General features: G+C 41.9%; 1 protein-coding gene across 1 annotated transcript; it reads right to left on the reverse strand.

Moving 5' to 3' along the window:
* Nucleotides 1-1,428: 1,428 nt before the first annotated feature.
* LOC115390570 (ATP-sensitive inward rectifier potassium channel 12-like) lies at nt 1,429-9,664 on the reverse strand. Its single transcript, XM_030094478.1, has 3 exons — nt 9,606-9,664; nt 4,330-4,508; nt 1,429-3,173 (listed from the first exon to the last, which is right to left on the reverse strand). The coding sequence occupies exons 2-3, from the start codon at nt 4,419-4,421 to the stop codon at nt 1,511-1,513; spliced, it is 1,755 nt and encodes a 584-aa protein (XP_029950338.1). The 5' UTR covers nt 4,422-4,508; nt 9,606-9,664; the 3' UTR covers nt 1,429-1,510.
* Nucleotides 9,665-18,770: the final 9,106 nt, after the last annotated feature.

The raw sequence follows: 18,770 nt of genomic DNA on the forward strand, positions 1-18,770 counted from the left end.
ATGTCACATGAGTTTTCAGCAGGAGTGAGACAGACACTTGGGCGATGGGTAAGCTTTAAATAAATGCATAAAACTGCTGAAATCTTTCAGATGAGAGGGGATTCACTATGATCTGAGTGAGTGAGAATGATCCAAAAATACTTCACACTAATGCAATTATTGTTATTATGATCTTTTATTCTATTCTTTATGCCAATTTCATGACATCTTTACTTGGTAGACTTCAGAATTAACCAGAAAAAGAGCCTCTTTCACAATTTTGACCCTGGCTTCATTGTGATCTGAACTTTAACTCTCAGTAAGTTTTGAGGCTTGTATGTATGTGGAAATGATACCAAGACCTGAATTACCTGTCTCTTCTCATTCATCAAGGCCTCCTGAGCAAACTTTCCATTATGACTATCATCATCAAATGTTTTATTTTTCTTGATCGCAGTGAATCTTTTTGGCAATATAAATACAGCTGAAGGCATTAATTGACTATCATGTTCAGTTTTCTGCTTTAATCTTTTAGGAGGCTGTATAATAATGTCAAACACGCTCTGAAAAAGGTGAGAGAAGGCAAAGGACAGACAGGTGGATGATGGGATGGATTATATTTAGTATTGTGAAGTGCTTATCAATTTGAAAATTTTCTAAAATTTCCCCTGTTTGGAAGGAAATTAATCAAGATGAGTCATCCACAATCTGAAAATTAGTACTTAAAACTGTAAAGTAAAAGTGTAACAGACACAGAACAGAAATATTTCATGTTTAAACAGTGCTTTCTGTTGTTTATTGGATGTTTTATTTATACAAAACATAACACAATTGTGCTTGGTATCCACTGATAAATGTAAGAGTAAAGTGCTTGGTACTTCATCTGCACAGGTTAGACGAGGTGTTTGGATTCTGCTGCATGGTTTCTGATTTGTGCTCAGTTACTTTGGATTCAAAAGAAACACACCGAGAGGAAACTAGATTACTTTTGGAATATTAAAAGTGACAGTACTCAGTCAGAAAACAAGTCATACAGAAATAATTTATTTTTTACAGAGAAAACAAGTGTGTTGAAGTTTGAAGCATTTGTGAAAAGCTTTTTTTTTTCTTTTTAATGAAATAAATTTCAATACCTTAAGACTTATCTGTTTATGATGTAAAATCCCTTTAAACTTAAAACAAGATTATGTTATATTTACAAAACTGGAAAACAAAACTCGTATTATGCTTTAACTGAGGGACACCGTGATTTCAGACTATTACCTGTTTGCCATCAAGTACATGAGCTGTGTGTCCTGAAGATGCTGATGTTATGACTGAAAGATGAGCTGAATTTGTGTGTGTGCGTGTGTGCGTGTGTGTGTGTGTGCATGTGCGTTTTTTAATGGCATCTTCATAAAAGATCTTTCTGTTCCCCGTGCATGTACAGTCTAATTCGTGTCCTCCATCTTTTATTTTTACACAAGTTCAATACTTTGGTTGGATGCACACAAAGAGAGAGAACAAATGGACGGGCAGCCATTACCATTGATTAGACCCCTGACTCTCTGCTGATGTACAAAGGTAGGCTGGGCTGTAGTCTATCAAGGCCGAGCTGATTCTCTGTGTCCAGAACGCACAGCATCTCCACCGTCTGCTCCTCCACAAACGTCTCCTTGAAACCCAAATGAATGTCATCTCGCATCTTTGCCTCCCGGTCGCTCCTCGCGTTGACGTTCGCCACCTCCTCCTTCGCGTCCCCCTCGTCCTCGTCGTCCCCGCAGCACAAGGCCACCTCGTTCTCGTAGCAGAAGGCGCTGGGCGAGTGGGAGCCCAGCAGGCGTCGGGCTGCTCTGGGGGCGAAGGGCGATGGCGACCGGGAGCAGCTGGAGGACGAGGACGAGGACTGCCCACCGCGGCCGCTCATATGACTCAGTTCCCTGGCGCTGCAGAGGGGCGTGGAGGGCACCTCGTAGGTCTTATGGAAGCGGGAATAGTCCACGTGGTAGCGGTCGCCCTTCTCGAACACCACGGGCTCAAAGCGGTGCCCCCAGAGGATCTCCTTGGCCAGGTATGAGCTGCGTGCCTGAGTGGTCATGGCCGTGGCCTCCACCATCCCCTCCAGGATGACCACAATCTCAAAGTCCTCCTTTTGCAGGTCGGCCCGGCTCAGGTTGTACAGCGGACTGTTCTTGTTGATCTCGTGGACCACCACCAGCGGCGACACCAGGAACAGCCGGTCCAAACCGTCATCGTAGCCGACGTCGATGTCAGTCTGCTCTAAGGGGAGGTACTCGCCCTCCACAGTCATGTGCGGCTTAATGAGCTGAGCACGGACGTGAGCCTCGACGATGTGGCTCTTCCGCATGTTCCCCAGGCGCCACATGAGGCACAGCTTGCCATCGCGCAGCGCAATGACAGCATGGTGAGAGAACAGCAAGGTCTGTGCCCGTTTCTTGGGCCGCACCATCTTGGCCATGATGGTGCCGATCATGAAGGAGTCGATGATGCAGCCCACGATGGACTGCACCACCACGGTCACCACCGCGATCGGACACTCTTCGGTGACGCACCGGAAACCGTATCCAATGGTGGTCTGGGTCTCTATGGAGAAGAGGAAAGCCCCGATGAAGCCCTGGATGTGGAGAATACACGGTCGCCATTCGTCTTTCCCCTCCTCCGTGGCGCTCCGGGGATCCCCGTCCTTCACGGGAACGCGAAGGTCAAAGTCCCCGTGCGCGAGCGCCACTCCCCAGAATATCAGGCCGAACAGCAGCCATGACAGCAGGAAGGTGGTGGTGAAGATCAGCAGCAGGTAGCGCCAGCGTATATCCACACAGGTGGTGAAAATGTCGGCCAGGTAGCGCCGCGGCTTGTCCTCCATGTTGTTAAAAACCACGTTGCATTGGCCGTTCTTCTTCACGAAGCGGCTTCGGAGGCGTCCCGTGCTCAGATCCAGGCCCAGGCGGCACGAAGGCGAAGCGCGGCAGCTGTTGTGGACGATGGGCTCGTTGGTGACCCTCAGAGATAAAGCGCCTCTGCCTTCATCAGTTCCTGGGCAGTCCCCTCCTCCTCCTCCTCCTCCTCCGCCTCCTCCGCCCTCCTCACCTCGCATGGCCCCAGACAGAGTCTGCTGAGTCAGAGGGCTGTGGCCGTTGTGGAGCCCCAGGCTGGAGATCTTCAGGGCATCGTCGTCTGTGGAAACGATGCTGTATCTGGAGGAAGCCAGAGAAAACTGTGAGAAACATCAAAAAGTAGAAAAAAAAACATATCAGCTGTGGTAAGCTAAGAAACAAGAACAGTGATTTTTTTTTTTTTTTATCTAATAGCTAACTTATGTTAAATTAGATGGTTCTTTCACATCAACGATGGTCATTGAGTTCATTCTTAACTTGGTTTTATATCCACATGGCTTAAAAATGAGACAAGTCTGCTTGTATTTTATTTTTCAACATCTTCTCACTGAGGCATCTAAAGTCATAAAAGAGTTTTTTTTTTTGTTCTGATGAGGAATCATGGTGACACTAAACTATGGGAATTACCTGCAGCTTTCTGTAATTGCATTGCATTGCAGTTGCATGCATATAAGAAGAAGAAATGGAGGTGCATCCTAAAACCACAGATATCATTCAGAAAAAAAATTACAACATAGTTTTGGAACATGAACTTGTGATACGACAGCCTGCTTCATTGTGAAATTAAGTTTTTTTTCCCCAAGAACCGCTCAGATAAGTAGTACTAACTGGGGTGATTGCAGCTGAAGGTACTAGAAAGTAACCTCTTCCTGAAATCCAATAATGGGCAAGTAAAAATTCGTAATTGTTGTCATAACTCGCAGCAGTGAATGGGCCACAGAACTAATGTCACCAACACCATTACAAGCAGAGGGCTGTAGCCCCTCCTGCTAACTGCAGCATACGAACACAGCGCTTTATTAATATATACCTTTCCTGCAACCCTACGATTGGTTGCAAATAAGATGGCTAGTTTTCATCTGGCAAAACTGAGCTACATTAAAAACAAAACACTCATGTTCTGTAGGGAAAGAAAAATAGTTTTTCAAAAAAATGGTTCTCAACCTAATTTCAGTCAACTCAGACAGTTTCCTACAGCTGCATACTAATATCCTGCAGCTCTTGCTCAGAGAAGAAAAGTTTCATTTGAAGACATATTTGATGATTCAGCCAGTAATATTTTTTTTCTGGGAACTCAAACATTGTTTCAACTTGGAAATATTCTGGCAAATACTTACTGATCCTATATTGTGCTCTTGTTTGACTTAGTAGTGAAACACAAATGAACATTTTTGACGTCAGAGTAGAAAGTAGCAGCTGAAGCCACTGACATGATTCGGCCTGTCCTTGCTCTTACCTGTTGACTCGCACCGCTCCCATGGCACCAGTGATCATCAGGCTGTGTCTGCGGGGGCAGTAATGTAGGTTGGGGCGGGCAGTTCCAACCATTAACGTACTGTTGCTGGACAGGATGGCAGTAGGAGCTCAGGTCTGTCTTAAGTTTGTCGTCAGCGCTGATATCTCATGATACATTTTCTGTGGATGAGGCAAAGAAGACGTTTTGGTTCTGTGTGGAAATGCCAAAAAACACATAGTGTCATGGGGAACATGCTGTCTACATCCTAGATATTCACACCAGCGATATTACTGCTTTTTTTAAAAAAACCTAATTCTGACGTCAGGAAGCAGTGTTTACCATCTTCACAGTATTTTATTAAGAGGAAAACGGGAACATCTGGAAAAAATATCCAAATATGTCTCTGTTATATTTTTTATACAGCTCTGGTGCTCAAATGAACAAAATACAAAATAAATTGCTATGGAGCGTGACATTTTAAATATGCCACTTTGATGTGTGGTTCTCTCTCTGCTTTCCAATGACCTGAAGCATAAATAGAAAAGGCACCTTCAAATGATAAAGTATGATTATTTGACTGAATCTAAAGTCCTTTGCTTGGGGAATCCCAGAGTTCTCCAATGGTTAGTATTTGATTTATTGTAACAACAGCCAGTATTTCATAAAAAAAAATGACATAAATAAGCCTCAGGTGGAACAATGATATGAGGTCAGATTTCCACTGTGGCCCATGAGAGTCGGGAGAACATTATTTTTTGAAAACCATCAAATGATTACGGATATATTTCTCTCTGTATGAAAGTATTAAAACCAACCACGGGCCAAATAACCTTCCATAGAGAGGTGCACAGGCTAAAAAAAAAAAATCACAGTCAAAAATCTCTCAGTGAAAAGTTTGGCCTTGCCCTAATGCACGGAGCAGACCAGACAGTTTTTTTGTAATGAAAGCCTATTGATCAGGTCCGTGCTAGTGATTAGCCTTAGGGACCTTCAGGCCAACCAGGAGTGGAAAACCAGACAGGCAGTGGAAGGGACAAAGGTTTAAAAAAGAGATGAATCAGTGGTAATCTACTGGTAGAGGAACAATTGATCTGCTGTTTGGCCTGATGACAAGGTTGGAGGGTGATTTCGCTCTGCTTATTATGTCAGCACGCTGGGAACCAGGAGGACCAAAAAGCAGCAGGTTGCATAACCGATAGGAAGGCCAATCGCACGCAATACAAGAGGGCATTCGTGGTTTATGTTTTATTGTACGTGAAATAACTCCAGCTGACGTGAATCAGCTGACAGCCCCTGTGCTAATGACAGGTAGTAATGGATTGTCTTGGGAAAATTTCTAACAACTGCAGTTTAAAAGGCTTCATTCGATAACACTGCCGCGTCAATAATAAACACAGACACTGGTGCACACATTTTTGCTCATGAACACGCATGCACACACACACACACACACACACACACACACACACACACACACACACACACACACACACGCACACGTACAGATTTTGATGGGATTTGTTGTCATGTAATGTCGGCCTGGTGCCTCCCTTGTGTGTGTTGCTTCCAGACTCGTGTTACACCAAGGACAGATGTTAAGGACTGGCTGCTGAGTGGCCAGATGAGGGATGATCTTCGAGTGGATAATCCCGAAAGGGCAGATGATTACGTCAGCTGGATAACCCCCACAGTTGGGAGAACGTCTTCCTCCATGACATCACGGCCTTTTCTTATTGAGACATGCCAGTCAACACGCCAGGTCAGCCGGGTCTGTCTTGAGTCAGTGCCAGCAGTGTGGGATCAGACCAACGCAGGGCAGCTCACATGCTGCCCGACTTCACCGGGATTCACAATGGAAACCGATAAATATATAGTAATTTTTCTTATGCGCTATTTGTCAAATGTTGCTTTTCAATAAAACATAATCTTATTTTGACTTTTGTCAAAGTGGGCACTCTTTTCTGTGTTGCACTTGAACGAGATCTGCTGGCACATCTATGATCAGTCAAAGACAGTTTTTTTCAACACTGGTTTACGAAAAATTTTGCTATACTGATTAAAAAAATATAGATTTACCTTTACCTCAGGTAAGATTTGCATTTACCTAAACATTACAATTTACTGTTGTTCCCAAAAATTCATTGATGGATTTTCATAGTTTGCATCTAGAGTAAATGACTTGATAATCTTAGGATTCTTAAGTGAAAGGGTAAGTATGCTTTAATTTACCACTTTATTCACACAAAAGATGAACACAATAACTGCAAAGTCAAAAACCTGAATTACAAATATTTGCATGGAAGAAGAAAAAAGCCCAGGGAGTTTTTAACCTTTCCTCCCCATGACCGCCATGAAAACTATACTTGACGTTTTGTTATTAATATGTTTAAATATATAAACAGGGAGTTTTAATTAATTAGTTTGCTGCAATCATCACATTGGCATCTGACGCTGATCAATCAAGTGTTTTATTTAGACAATTCAAATATTTTCTACTCAAAGACCCAAGTCAACACGTTGAAGGGAAACCTGGATTTTCAAGTTGTTTCAAGGTTTTTTTTTATCAAAGTGTTTTGTGTAAATCTGTCAACAAGACTTGGCTAAACATGTTACAACCCTTTAAACTCCACATTCCCAATACAGATGCAGACTGTTGTGAACATGCACCTGTCTGATGTTTTTTTTTTACCTCAGCTGACAGAAGTCCTGTGAGGGAGTTGCTGTAATTAATCTTGGTCATAGTTACTGTATTTGCTGTCTCCATAGGAACGTCTCTCCTCTCCCTCCGTCTCTCTCTATGGGGATGATTTGCTGCGTGTGCTTGAAGGTGTATCATCTGAGGCAATCGCAGAAAAACTGACTGACATGACAAGGGAGCCGTGCACACTGCAGCCAACCCAAAAACAACCCGAACGGCAGTAATTACAATGTTCGGCAAGACATGTTATTATTTTTACAGCGATCATGACAGGGGACGCCCGGCTCTGGCAGAGCTCTTATTGAGCTACGTCAGAGGAACCCAACTGGCATATTTTACATCATAATCCCATGCAAAGGGAAGTAAGATAGGAGGAAGCCCTCACCGAATACCAGATTACTATTTCTGTTAATCTTCCCATGCAAACAACAATGTTAAAGGTGGACGACAATCGCCTAAGCCCTTTTGTGTAATCTGAGATCTGATGACATGAGAGCAGGATGGTGGGCAAAAAAAGAAAGGCGGACAGGAAGAATGAAAAAAAAGACAGAAAGAGACAAAGATTCAAAAATACCTACATACATATATACATACATCCAAGATGAAGAGAGACAGATAAATGTGTGGGGATTTACAGCTGCGAGGGTCTTTCATGATGGACAGAGTGTGAAAAAATATACAGATTATAATGAAGAGATTATGATGTCAGAGGATGTTACTACAACATGTAATGTCATTTATAGAAGACAGGATTTACACATTCCGCAACCATGAAAAGTGCACAGTACAGAGTACAGTGCAAACGTTTGCTTTAGAATCCAAAGAAATGCATAAAAGAGTTATATTTGTTCTGAATTTAGGGTGACTGGGTTTGAATTTCCCAATCTTTTTCTGCATTTCTCTATAAAATATTTTCTCCTTGAAGGAAAGTCTGGATGTCCCTGTGGACATCACTCGCTCCAAGCTGCGTCCTAGTCCTACAGAAAAGCAAAAATAGGGGGCTTGGGCGCTCAGCGGGACTGTAGTTATTTTAACTTGGAGAACTTCAGTCCTCCCACACACAGAATACTGGAAGTAATGTTGGATAAATTAACAGCAACAGATGAACAATGGACAGTAGTCTGTTTGTGCTCTCTTAACTAAGCACAAAAAAATGATTATATAATCCTGACAAACATCCTGGGCTGTTTTGATTTTTCGGAACTGAAGCCAGGAGCTGATTTATTTATTTATTTATTTATTCATTTATTTGTTCTTTTGTTTCCTAAAAATTCAATGTTTTAATAATGAAGTTTTTTTTTTTCAGTAAATTGATAAATCAGGCTGGCCAACTAAGACCTCAGTGTATGCACTATAGCAGTGCAATAAACACAATTTTTTTGCATTTCTGTAAATGTGCAGAAAAAAGATATCTGGAAAAAGAAAATCAAGATGCACATGCTTTGTGCTGTGTATTTCACATATATCATTATCCTTTCACTAAATTGTTGCATTTGAATTTTGTTACAATTTTAAAAGAAAAACTTGTTTTTAACACTTAATTTCCCATTTCTTTCCCTAAAATAGATGACAGTTACCTCGAAACAGGAGAGTTTGTGTTGGAATAAGGACAGAAATTTCAATTCAATAATTCCCCATATATCATCCAACGCAAAGCTGAAAGAATATGTGACAGTTACATATAAAGCTTGCAAGATTATTGAGCGCATTAGCATACTACTTACATGTCGATGCAGCTATATGCTATATAGTGTGTGCTTTAATGCACTGTTTTGCATGAGCAACATTAGGGTGGCTGAATTAATTGCTACCATGTTTTACTTTAAGTTAGAATGTTTTTCATTTTCTAATTCTGAAAAAAGATGTAGAAAAAAATAAAGGAATCCAACTTTTTAGGCTGCATCAAGTCAGAGGGAGATGTTGGGACACCAGCCTGATCTTGGCCCCTCTGTGTGAACTGTGTTTCCATCAGCTTCCTCTGCAGTCCTGCATGAGGAAGACCTGAACGCAGATCAATGCTCCACACTGTGCCGCCACAAGTTATGACGGGGCAGTTTGTAAACGAAGCAGCGGCGGTGACGTGTGTCGGTTTGATTGAGGCCACGGGAGCTGTCCAGTGCTGAAAATCAATCCACAGCCTGCAGGGAGAATCGACAGCTGGGAGGAGGAAGAGGAGGAGGAGGAGGAGGAGGAGGAGGAGGAGGAAGAGGAGGTATGCTACCCTAACCTTGAAAATGATTTTGGCCTTTAAAATCTCTTCCTCTCTCTGTTTACACTGAGTACATTTATTCCGGCTGACTTCGTGAGCATCACGGGCGTTTTGTTGGGGCATCGACTGTCATTTCTGAGTAGTTAGGTAATTACTGACACTGTTGAACAGGGACAGGAGGCTGCAGCAGGTCTCTTACAGCACAATTTTTAAGTTCCGATATAAGGTAAGACTGAGGTCAAAACTTTTTGGAGTTATCAACCATAAAAACGCATCGACAACAAATAACTTCTTGCAGAAATAACCTCCGCGGCAAACCACACATCCACCAGAAAAAAAAAGTTGAAACAAGAAGCTTTCATCACTCACCTGTGGGCGACGGCAGGCTGATTCACTTGAAGATTAACAAAGGTTTCATCCTTATAATACTACTAATAATATTTCTTTTGTTTTAAAGAAGAGATGTTGATAGGTTTAGGGTAGTTGCAGTCCTCTCTCTTCTTTTCCTCCGTGTTTCTTCAGCGGTCAAACATTATTTACGCGAGTCTGCTCCCGGGCTTCTCTCTCACAAACTTGTTTTTGCCTCCAGTCTGAGCTCCGTCTCGTCGCTCCATGGTGGCTGAACGAGTCGCTCCTGCTGGTTGTTCATCTGCCCCGATCCCTGCTGTCCGCGTGCGCGCCCGCGTGCGCGAGAGTGTGCGTGCACGTGGGAGAGAGAGAGAGAGAGAGAGAGAGAGAGAGAGAGAGAGAGAGAGAGAGAGAGCGAGCTTTGATTGTGTTCCTATTTATATATATGCTATTGTTTTTTCCCTGAGCAAAGAGATGTGGATCTGAATAATTCAGTGTCGCCCACTCCAAATACTCCAACGATAAAAGTAAAGACTTTTGTAGTTATATTAAACACTCCTGCACATACTGAAAATTGCAGTGATCTGTTATAGTTGTCAGTGGCAACACTGAAAGTCTGATTGCTGAGTATAGCCTATGTAGATGCACCAGTTAAAAAAGTACCTGATCTTTTCTACTAATGTCAAAAAACAAAAAAAAAAAAACAAAAAAAACTGAACCATAAATTTATTTTAATTCCACTGCAGACACAAGTTACCACTGTGGGCATTTGAGCAATGACTCCAAACCTCCACTAGCTCCACTGGGTCCAAATGTAAATATGAATGTCTAGTGATAAATCAAGACCTACAGAGGCCCAGAAGGGCCAACGCTACAACACAACATCAAAAAGCCACAACACAATAGGAAAAGTTACAAGACAACAGCAAAAACCACATCACAACAACAAAAAGCCACAACAGAGGCGTACAGCTGTTGGAAGAGCAGATTTTGCTTCCAAGGGAAAGAATCTTTTCTCTCGTTTCGATTACAGACGTTGAACGAAGCAAAAATAAAACACTACTGCTCAATGACTGTGCCTCAATGGCATTATGTGTTTTAAGTTATGTTGGTTCTCTGACATCCATCATTTGGTTCCATATTGATTCATTCAGAAATTAGTGTACACTGGAAACACAGCCTGTTCTTCTGACTGCTGCACCTAACCTGAGACGAGACCGAGTCAACAACTTCAAGAGGCAGAGACAATTACTGACAGAACTAGCTTCGCTAAGACCGCTTTCCAGAGCAACTCGATTAAAATACAGAAGGGAGATCAATAAAACAAGCTTTCTTTGAGTACAGCTGTTATCCACGTGCCTTAAAACACCTGATTTGTTTAATTTCATCATTATTCAAGTTGCATTTACAAAAGCAAAGATACTTCTGCTTGTCGTCAGAAAAATAGTGCCTGAGAAAGACCATCAAACACACTAACAACAGTGACACACTCCTTCACTCAATGAGCGTGTGTCCAGAGAGGGATTAAATCAGTACCTGAGAAACTCTTTGCATGCACACCGAAACGCCACAACACTCCCAAACCTGCCAAGAAAGCTGAACACTGCACCACCAAGAGGAATCCATTCAGTGGAAAACTTAAAAAGACAGTGGTTCATTTGAATGCCTGGGTCAAGTTGTGGATTAAACAGAATATATACAATGAAAATAAGTTTTGAAAAAAGTGCCTGCAAAAAGGTGTAAAAAGTAAAATGAAACCTAAGAAAAAAACATGAATCCTTTGTTTAGTTCTGCATTTCTTTTCAGCAGTGTTGTGTATTTATTAGTGTTGCTGTACTGCTGTGGCAGAGTGAATTACATAACTATTAATTAGTGCTGTAGGCAAGCACAATAAGCCCAGGCTTTAGCCCACATATTAATTTGGTCAGAGAAACTAATAACTAACTTTTTTCTCCGAAAATATGGCAATAACAATGAAAATCTAAATTGCTGATATATTGTTAAAGTACATTGATAATGTGTATAATTATATGATGTCATCTAAAATAGATTTAACATTTCTTAAGGTCTGTGAAAAGTAATAATGCTTCATTCAAGTCATAAAAAACAGTCATGAAACAAGTAATCTCGATAAACACCACAAAGAAAATGATCATTGTGTAAGCCCGGTGAGTTTTCAGAGAAAATGTTTTGCTTTGTCACTTCTGCTTCCTATTTCTTTTTAAGTCGTTTAAAATGACGAAACTCTGTGTAGTTTGTACGTTGCAACGTTGAACGTTCTCCCTGTCCATGCGTGGGTTTTGTCTGGGGGGCCCGGTTCCCTCCCGCAGTCCAAAAAGTGGAATTCGAGGTTAATTAGTGCCTCTGAATTGACTGTGGGTGTGAATGTGAGTGTCTGTTTCTGTGTTTGCTCTGCAGTGAGAGGGACTGCCCACAGCCGGCCGGGATCGTCTCCAGCGCCTCATGAATCGGATCAAGTGGTTTTAAAGATGGATGGATGATCTTTTGCCTTAGTAAACTACTTCTTTTTTTTCTCTCTCTCAATTCTGAATGGCAAGTTGGATCAATTAGCTTTGATTATATTTTGACATTTTACAGATTAAACTAATTAGCAGTTTATCAGATAATGAATGTTTGACGTAAAAAAAAAACCCAATCATTTGCAGCAGTGTCATGTGACGAGCTTTGACAGGCTTTATGACAAGAGGGATTTTCCTTTGGCGGTCTCACTGATCAGTGTCTGTTTGGGACACTGAATCAATCTGGAGTGCTACCTGTGTGCCAAAATGATTCCCTCCTACTCTCGTTTCATTTCACCATTCATTCCTGTCAGAAATAGACAAAAATACAAGCTGATGTTCCTGCCAAAACCTTCTGGTTGCGATGGGCAGATTGAACAACTTCCACCAGTCTAAATAAATCTAAAAGCCACAATGATAAATATGAGAAAAATTCTTGCTTGATTACAGCAGTGTCAACCATTTCCTCTCAGACATGTGAGTCCAGGTTTGAGGTTTCATATTTCAGACCTCTTTCAACTATTATTGCCAATTAGAGACACAACTCTTTAGTTTCCATGGAAACCTTATTTCACCCGTCTTTCTGGTCTTTCTCTCTCACATAAATATACACTCCCCCTCTCTTTCTCTCTGCGCGGTTTATTTTTAAAGCTCCTTTCTTTCTAGTTTCATGAGACAACAGGTGGGTGTTGCATTGCGTAGGCGTGCTGTTGGGGTGCAGTCATGCTGGACGGAGTTGTGTGGGCTGAGGTCAGAGGTCGGGAGATTAACTAAGTGGGTGCTCAAGAGGGAATAAGCAGGCTGAGAATAACTCACCGCCCAAGGAACACATTGTACTTCATGTCGTAAGTTTGAATGAAATAAAAGTTGTTGATGTGTTTGCCATTAACAGCAGCACTTTGATGATTCATCTTTACAATCGCTTCTACAATCAAATACAGGGTGACACTTACACTTGGGAAACGAATGTGGGTTGTGCACAAAGATGGCACAAAAAAGTGAGAATTAATGAATATGACTGAACACAAGGTTAAAAACAACCTGTGCTACAACAGGTTCCTTCTGCAGGCACAGTAGAAATGTCAGCCACGGTGTCTATTAGAAAACCCTCTAATTAGAGAGTGTTAAGTCATGCAGCGGGACATGAAGCTGAGTTAGGTGAAGGAAAGACCGTCGTTCCTGCCAACACGGCCATCTGTGTGTAGAAATAGCTCCGATCTAGGTGGCAGTGAGATATTAAAGCATTTCGCTGGCATACATTTTGTTGAAGGCGCTTCTGTGTTTCATGATGAGACTGCCACACTCCACCCTGCAAACACACACACACACACACACACACACACACACACACACACACACACACACACACACAAACACACACGCACACGCGCATTGTGTTTTCCTGCCTTTTAGCAACATTGCATTGACTTACATTAATGCCGCACAGACCTACTGTGACCCTGACCCTCAGCCTATAGCCTGACCCTACAGCATGTCTCCACCACATATGTAATAATGTTGATGTGATGAAACATCTCAGGCCAATTCAAAGTATTTACTACAATAAAACCCATTTATGTAAAAGAAAAACAAATGACAGCCACTGATAGATAGGAGAGCTATATAGCAGCAGATGTGTGATTTTGTCACATCCTGTTTTTGTTTGATTTTAGCTAACGTACTGTACATAGTATGTCCAATTCATGGTGATTGCATGTTGTGTTATTGTATATGCATACTCTTATGTTTGAAGCTTCTTTCTTGACAGTATTGTGCAGCATCAATGGCAGGATACACCATAGACAGACACTCACTTACAGGCAATTTATTGATGGTGATCAACTTTGAATGCATGTTTTTTTTTGGGAGAAAACTGAAGTATGTGGACAAAAACCCACGAACAGACAAGGAGAACATGCAAACTCAGCACTGAAATGCCGCAATCCCATCTCACTGGGGACCTTCCTGTTGGAAATCAAGAGTGCTAACTACTACTGCGACCCCAGATTTGGGTCCCCATGGCAGAAATAAACACACACACACACACACACACACACACACACACACATCAGCACACATAACTCTCCCTTGGTCCTTTTTTAAATGTGATAAGCAGGCTGATGGGAGCTATTTTCTGTCGTGTGGTCCGTCTCCGCGGCCCTGCCTGATGACTCCCCCACGAATGCCATGAGAGCCAATTTACTGGGAAGCAGGCGGCTGCCTCATTTCTCACTCTGAGCACTGATCCAGGTCAACGTGTTTTTAGAAAACCAGGCCGGAGGGGAAGGGAGGAGGGTGAAATCAGCGCCAAACATCAATCTCCGCAGTTGAATAATTTCACTAACATGTGAAACAAAAGAAGCACTCAGTTCTGTCTTTGTGGATGCTCTCATTCAGTGCATGTTTTTTCAACCATCAATGATATTAACAAAGAGATAGGAGCAGAGCATGTTTTTTTTTTCTTTTTTTTTTTTGCAGGATTTTGTGTTTTCTCTCCTACAAATAAGTGCTACATTCATCATTTTAATTTTAGTGGTGGCTAAAGTGTCTGATTTCTAAATTACACAGCATCCACTACAAAATGCTGGAAAAACAATCCATTCATGCAATGAAAGTCAAACCATCCGAAAACTTTTGTGTCTCAGATGTTAATATCCCTGTTGGAAATGTGATATTGGTGACGATTGGTGAACACAGACTGTCCTACACCTTCCAACCTATTCTTCCAGACAGTGACGAGGGTGGGAACATGCGTGGCAGTTCTCAAAAATCATTGCGGGCAGCTTGAATCTCCTGTTTTTCATGTTAATTAGACACTAAATGAGTCATTTAACACAATGATGACTGTATAACTGTTACCACAAAGTTTGCTTTGGTGATCTGTTCAGCTGAAGGTTTCTTGCACGGTATATGGATTCATAAACGTAACAGTCCAAGTTACTCTTTTTTTGAAACTCTTAGGATGAGTCATTCATGCTTTCACATTTTTGTTTGAGTGTTCTCCCTCCTGCCTCTCCATGTTGGGAATTACCCAAGAGGATCATCTTCCAATACCCTCAGCTTCCTGCAAAATCTCCTCCCTCATTCAGCGCATCTTTGAAGCTCCTCATTGGCAGTTTTCTTCTCCTCTTGGCTGACGGCTCCATCCTTTTCTTATCCTTTTCCCTACATGGGCACCATCTCTCATGAATGAACTGTATCAACCTCATTTTCCCACCAGACTGTCTGACATGAGCTGCCCCTCTATTATACTTATTCCTGTCCATGGAGAACCTCCACATCCTGTAAACCTGTAGACCTCCATCTTCACCTGAGCTCCAACCCTTCTTTCAAAGATCTCTCCATCATCAGAGACTTAAAAAAAGCCCTTTCTTTGACTACAGGGTTTTATTAATACGATAAAGTATGTTTTCTTCAGCTTTGTCTCTTTTGATCAATTTAAAAACTGCCTGAATTGACTTAACATTCAGAGAGTATTGGTCAAATAAGTTCAAACTCAGAGCCACACACCAGCGTTGTTGAAGATGAAACCCTCAAGAAATTTAACAAAATTAAAACAAACAATAACATCTTCAAAGTTTAAGGGAGGAAGGGAGCATAATCCAAATGATCATTGAAAAAGGAAGAACAAAACTCAGGAACACAGAGACAGAGATACACAGACGGACCGACAACCAGAGCAGACAAGACAAGCCCGTTATTCACCCGAGCCACCAGGTGACGACAATCAAACACTCAGGCACTGATGGAAGACGTCAGGACGGGAAACAGCAGTCAGACAGGAGGCGGGGAAGCCAAGGAGCCTGAGAGTTAGACCCTGTTTATACCACAATGAAAATGAGTAAAAACTGGAAGATTTCAATGTGTTTTATTCACAGCAAAGCAACGAGGGTTTTATGAATGATATGAATGTTACAGTATGAAGTGTAGTGTTCTAGGGAAACAATTTGATACAATCTGGAGATGTATTTCAGAGAGTTGTTTTTTGTCCTGTGTAGTTTCAGAGTTTCTATCGGTCCGCTCTTTGAAGATGAGCACCACAGTTCGTTTAACAAAAGATAAAATATTGATTTGTCAAATGTGTGGGCTCGTTGATCTGACAGAGAAAAAGACAGTTGTTGGGTTCAAAAGGTTATTCAGAGTGGTCAAACGTCAATACTTGCCTGAGGTGAGAGGATGAGGGTTAGGAGGCTCGGTCAAGTTTGATCCCACATCCCAGAGTAATAATTAGAGATTTAATCACTCATGTGTGGTTGAAGATCAGAGATTTTGATCTTGTGTCTTCGTTCTCCACACGGCTGTGTTTTCATGTCGTTTGGCTTCCAGCAGACAAAGTGATGCAGGGGAAAATGATCGATCACACGTGATGACATTTGTAACTGTGACGTAAACCCCACAACACGGAGCACATGGCACGCGCCCTCACGTGTCTCTGCATCTTGCTGAGGTGCAGTCAAACACAAGGAATCACATGGAAATACTTCAGCTTGACAGCTGGGAAACAGTGAGGGGAATATTTTTAACATGTTTTAAATCTATAGATGATTCACAGGATAGATTGTTGAGATTTGTTTCCAATCAGTGAGAAAAAAAAATTACACCAACTACTGTGAATAACTAAGGAAATCCAAGAATGATCAAAAAGATAAAAAAAGATCATTCTTTGTGACTATCTGTGAATATGAAAAGCCATTTTCAGACCTCGGTTTCCGGGAGGGTTTCTCATGAGCAATCTTGACAAATCTATCAGAACAAAAAGAAAATGAGAAGGTCTGCTCTTAAAATACTGATGTGAATGAAATCACATCAAAATGTCACAGTGATCACAAAGTAGCTTCGATGCAGACGTTAAAATGTTTACCTTCCTGTTTGGTTTGTGAGTTTCAGTGTGAGATGAACTTTTCTTGACTGCATTTCCATGGATACTGCTCCTGCTCCCTCATTATAGCAACTGCTGCCAGAGCAGCTAAACGTAGCGACGGTCTGCATGTCACACGCAGAAGAGGACAAAAATATCTCTCCTTAATTGTCATTTCGGTTGCCAAAAGTGTTTAATTATACTCTTGCGCCCGAGGAGCGCATTCGCTAACGCTGCACGACAAAATGTAGGTTTACAAAACCGTAATTAATCATCACAAACTTCTAAAAGCAGACGCGAGCGCACACTGGTGCAAATGCAAAGTGGGCCTCGGCGCTGGACGCTCACCAATCATTTTAGATTAAAACAGGACTAAAGCCCACTTATAAATACACTGATATCTCTGTGGATGTTTGATGAGCAGAGTGGGATCTGCAAGCAGATGGTGCACGGCCATTTTTGTTGTGGGTGAGAGTGTGAGTGCACAGCAGGTAGCAGAGGGAGAGAGAGAGAGAGAGAGAGAGAGAGAAGAGAGAGAGAGGGAGAGAGAGAGAGGAGAGAGAGAGAGAGAGAGGGAGAGAGAGAGAGAGAGGGAGAGAGAGAGAGTTCATATGAGCATTGAACAGTCCTGGTCTTCCTTCAGTTTCGACACAGTATACACACACACACACACACACACACACACACACACACACCTCTGCCTTTGTGAAATCAACAGACACCCTCTTGTGGTTTGTCAAAACACCGAGCTGAGAAACAGTCCCTGAGCTTCTTGCCCTCAGGGGGTTAACTAATGACCCCACCAGCTCTCAGAAAACACCTCCTGAAGGTTTGCTGCAGACGATGAGATGTTGAGTTTTAAGCTGATGTTGACTGTCTCTCGTCTCCCTCTTTTATTAAAACTCAAACCGAACATCCATCCGCTATACTCACTTATCTATTGTTTCCAAGTAAGTTTGAAAAAGTTTAATTCTTTTCCACGTTAAGCATCTTTGGAAATGGTGTCAGTTTGTATAAGAGATCAAAATAACAGCTTTCACTGCTGCTAATGAGGTTGAAATAACTGCCAACAGCTCGCTGCCGGTTCAAAGGCTTAAAATATCCAATCATAATACTCTGAAGAGTTTCGCCAAATAAAAGTGTACGTGATGCTGAATTACTGAAGTGCTACCATAGCAACATTCAGATTTCAATATGCATATATTCTTCCAGATCACTCAATACTTTACTTGCTGGTGGTGAAATAGTGTAATTCGGGTCTGAGCAGCAAGGGTGTCTGAATACGTAAGGACAATATTGGAAGTGATCAAAAAAAAAAAAAATTCTCTCTGTGCGCTTTTGAGGCCTTAAACATACACAAAAAGTTATCTTACTTGGTTCACACACCAAACCCAGTGAGAAATGTGAATTTTTTGGGGAAATGCACATGTGACTGACAACAAGCCTCAATAGCGCCACCTGAAAAATGTATAACATTAAGCATCCACATCCCATTTTACCTACAGCGGTTATAGGTAACATGCCAAGATACACAAAACATGCAGGGTACGTGGAACAAAAAGTCAATAAAAGCCAGCTGCTTTGAAAAATATGGTGGATTTTTAGCTAAATTATTCATACATTTTAAAGTACAAACTCATCCTGGGGGTTGATGCCAAATTACCTCAAGTTTGGTCGGTTCACAGAACAGGCATTGGTGAGAAAAAGCTGATAAAATCTCCTATAAAAGGAAGCGAAAAGCCTGAACATGATCCGATTGGCCTGAAACATCAAGCCAGGGCTTCTCAGTCCTGTTCCTCGAGGTTTGGG

The sequence above is a fragment of the Salarias fasciatus genome, chromosome 6 (genome assembly GCF_902148845.1).
Source record: "Salarias fasciatus chromosome 6, fSalaFa1.1, whole genome shotgun sequence".
Taxonomy (NCBI): domain Eukaryota; kingdom Metazoa; phylum Chordata; class Actinopteri; order Blenniiformes; family Blenniidae; genus Salarias; species Salarias fasciatus.

Coding starts and splice junctions, on each gene's coding strand:
- LOC115390570 (XM_030094478.1), bottom strand. CDS start 4,421: ATGGTTGGAACTGCCCGCCCCAACCTACATTACTGCCCCCGCAGACAC. Junction 3,174..4,329: donor GGAGCGGTGCGAGTCAACAG/GTAAGAGCAAGG, acceptor GGCTTCCTCCAG/ATACAGCATCGTTTCCACAG.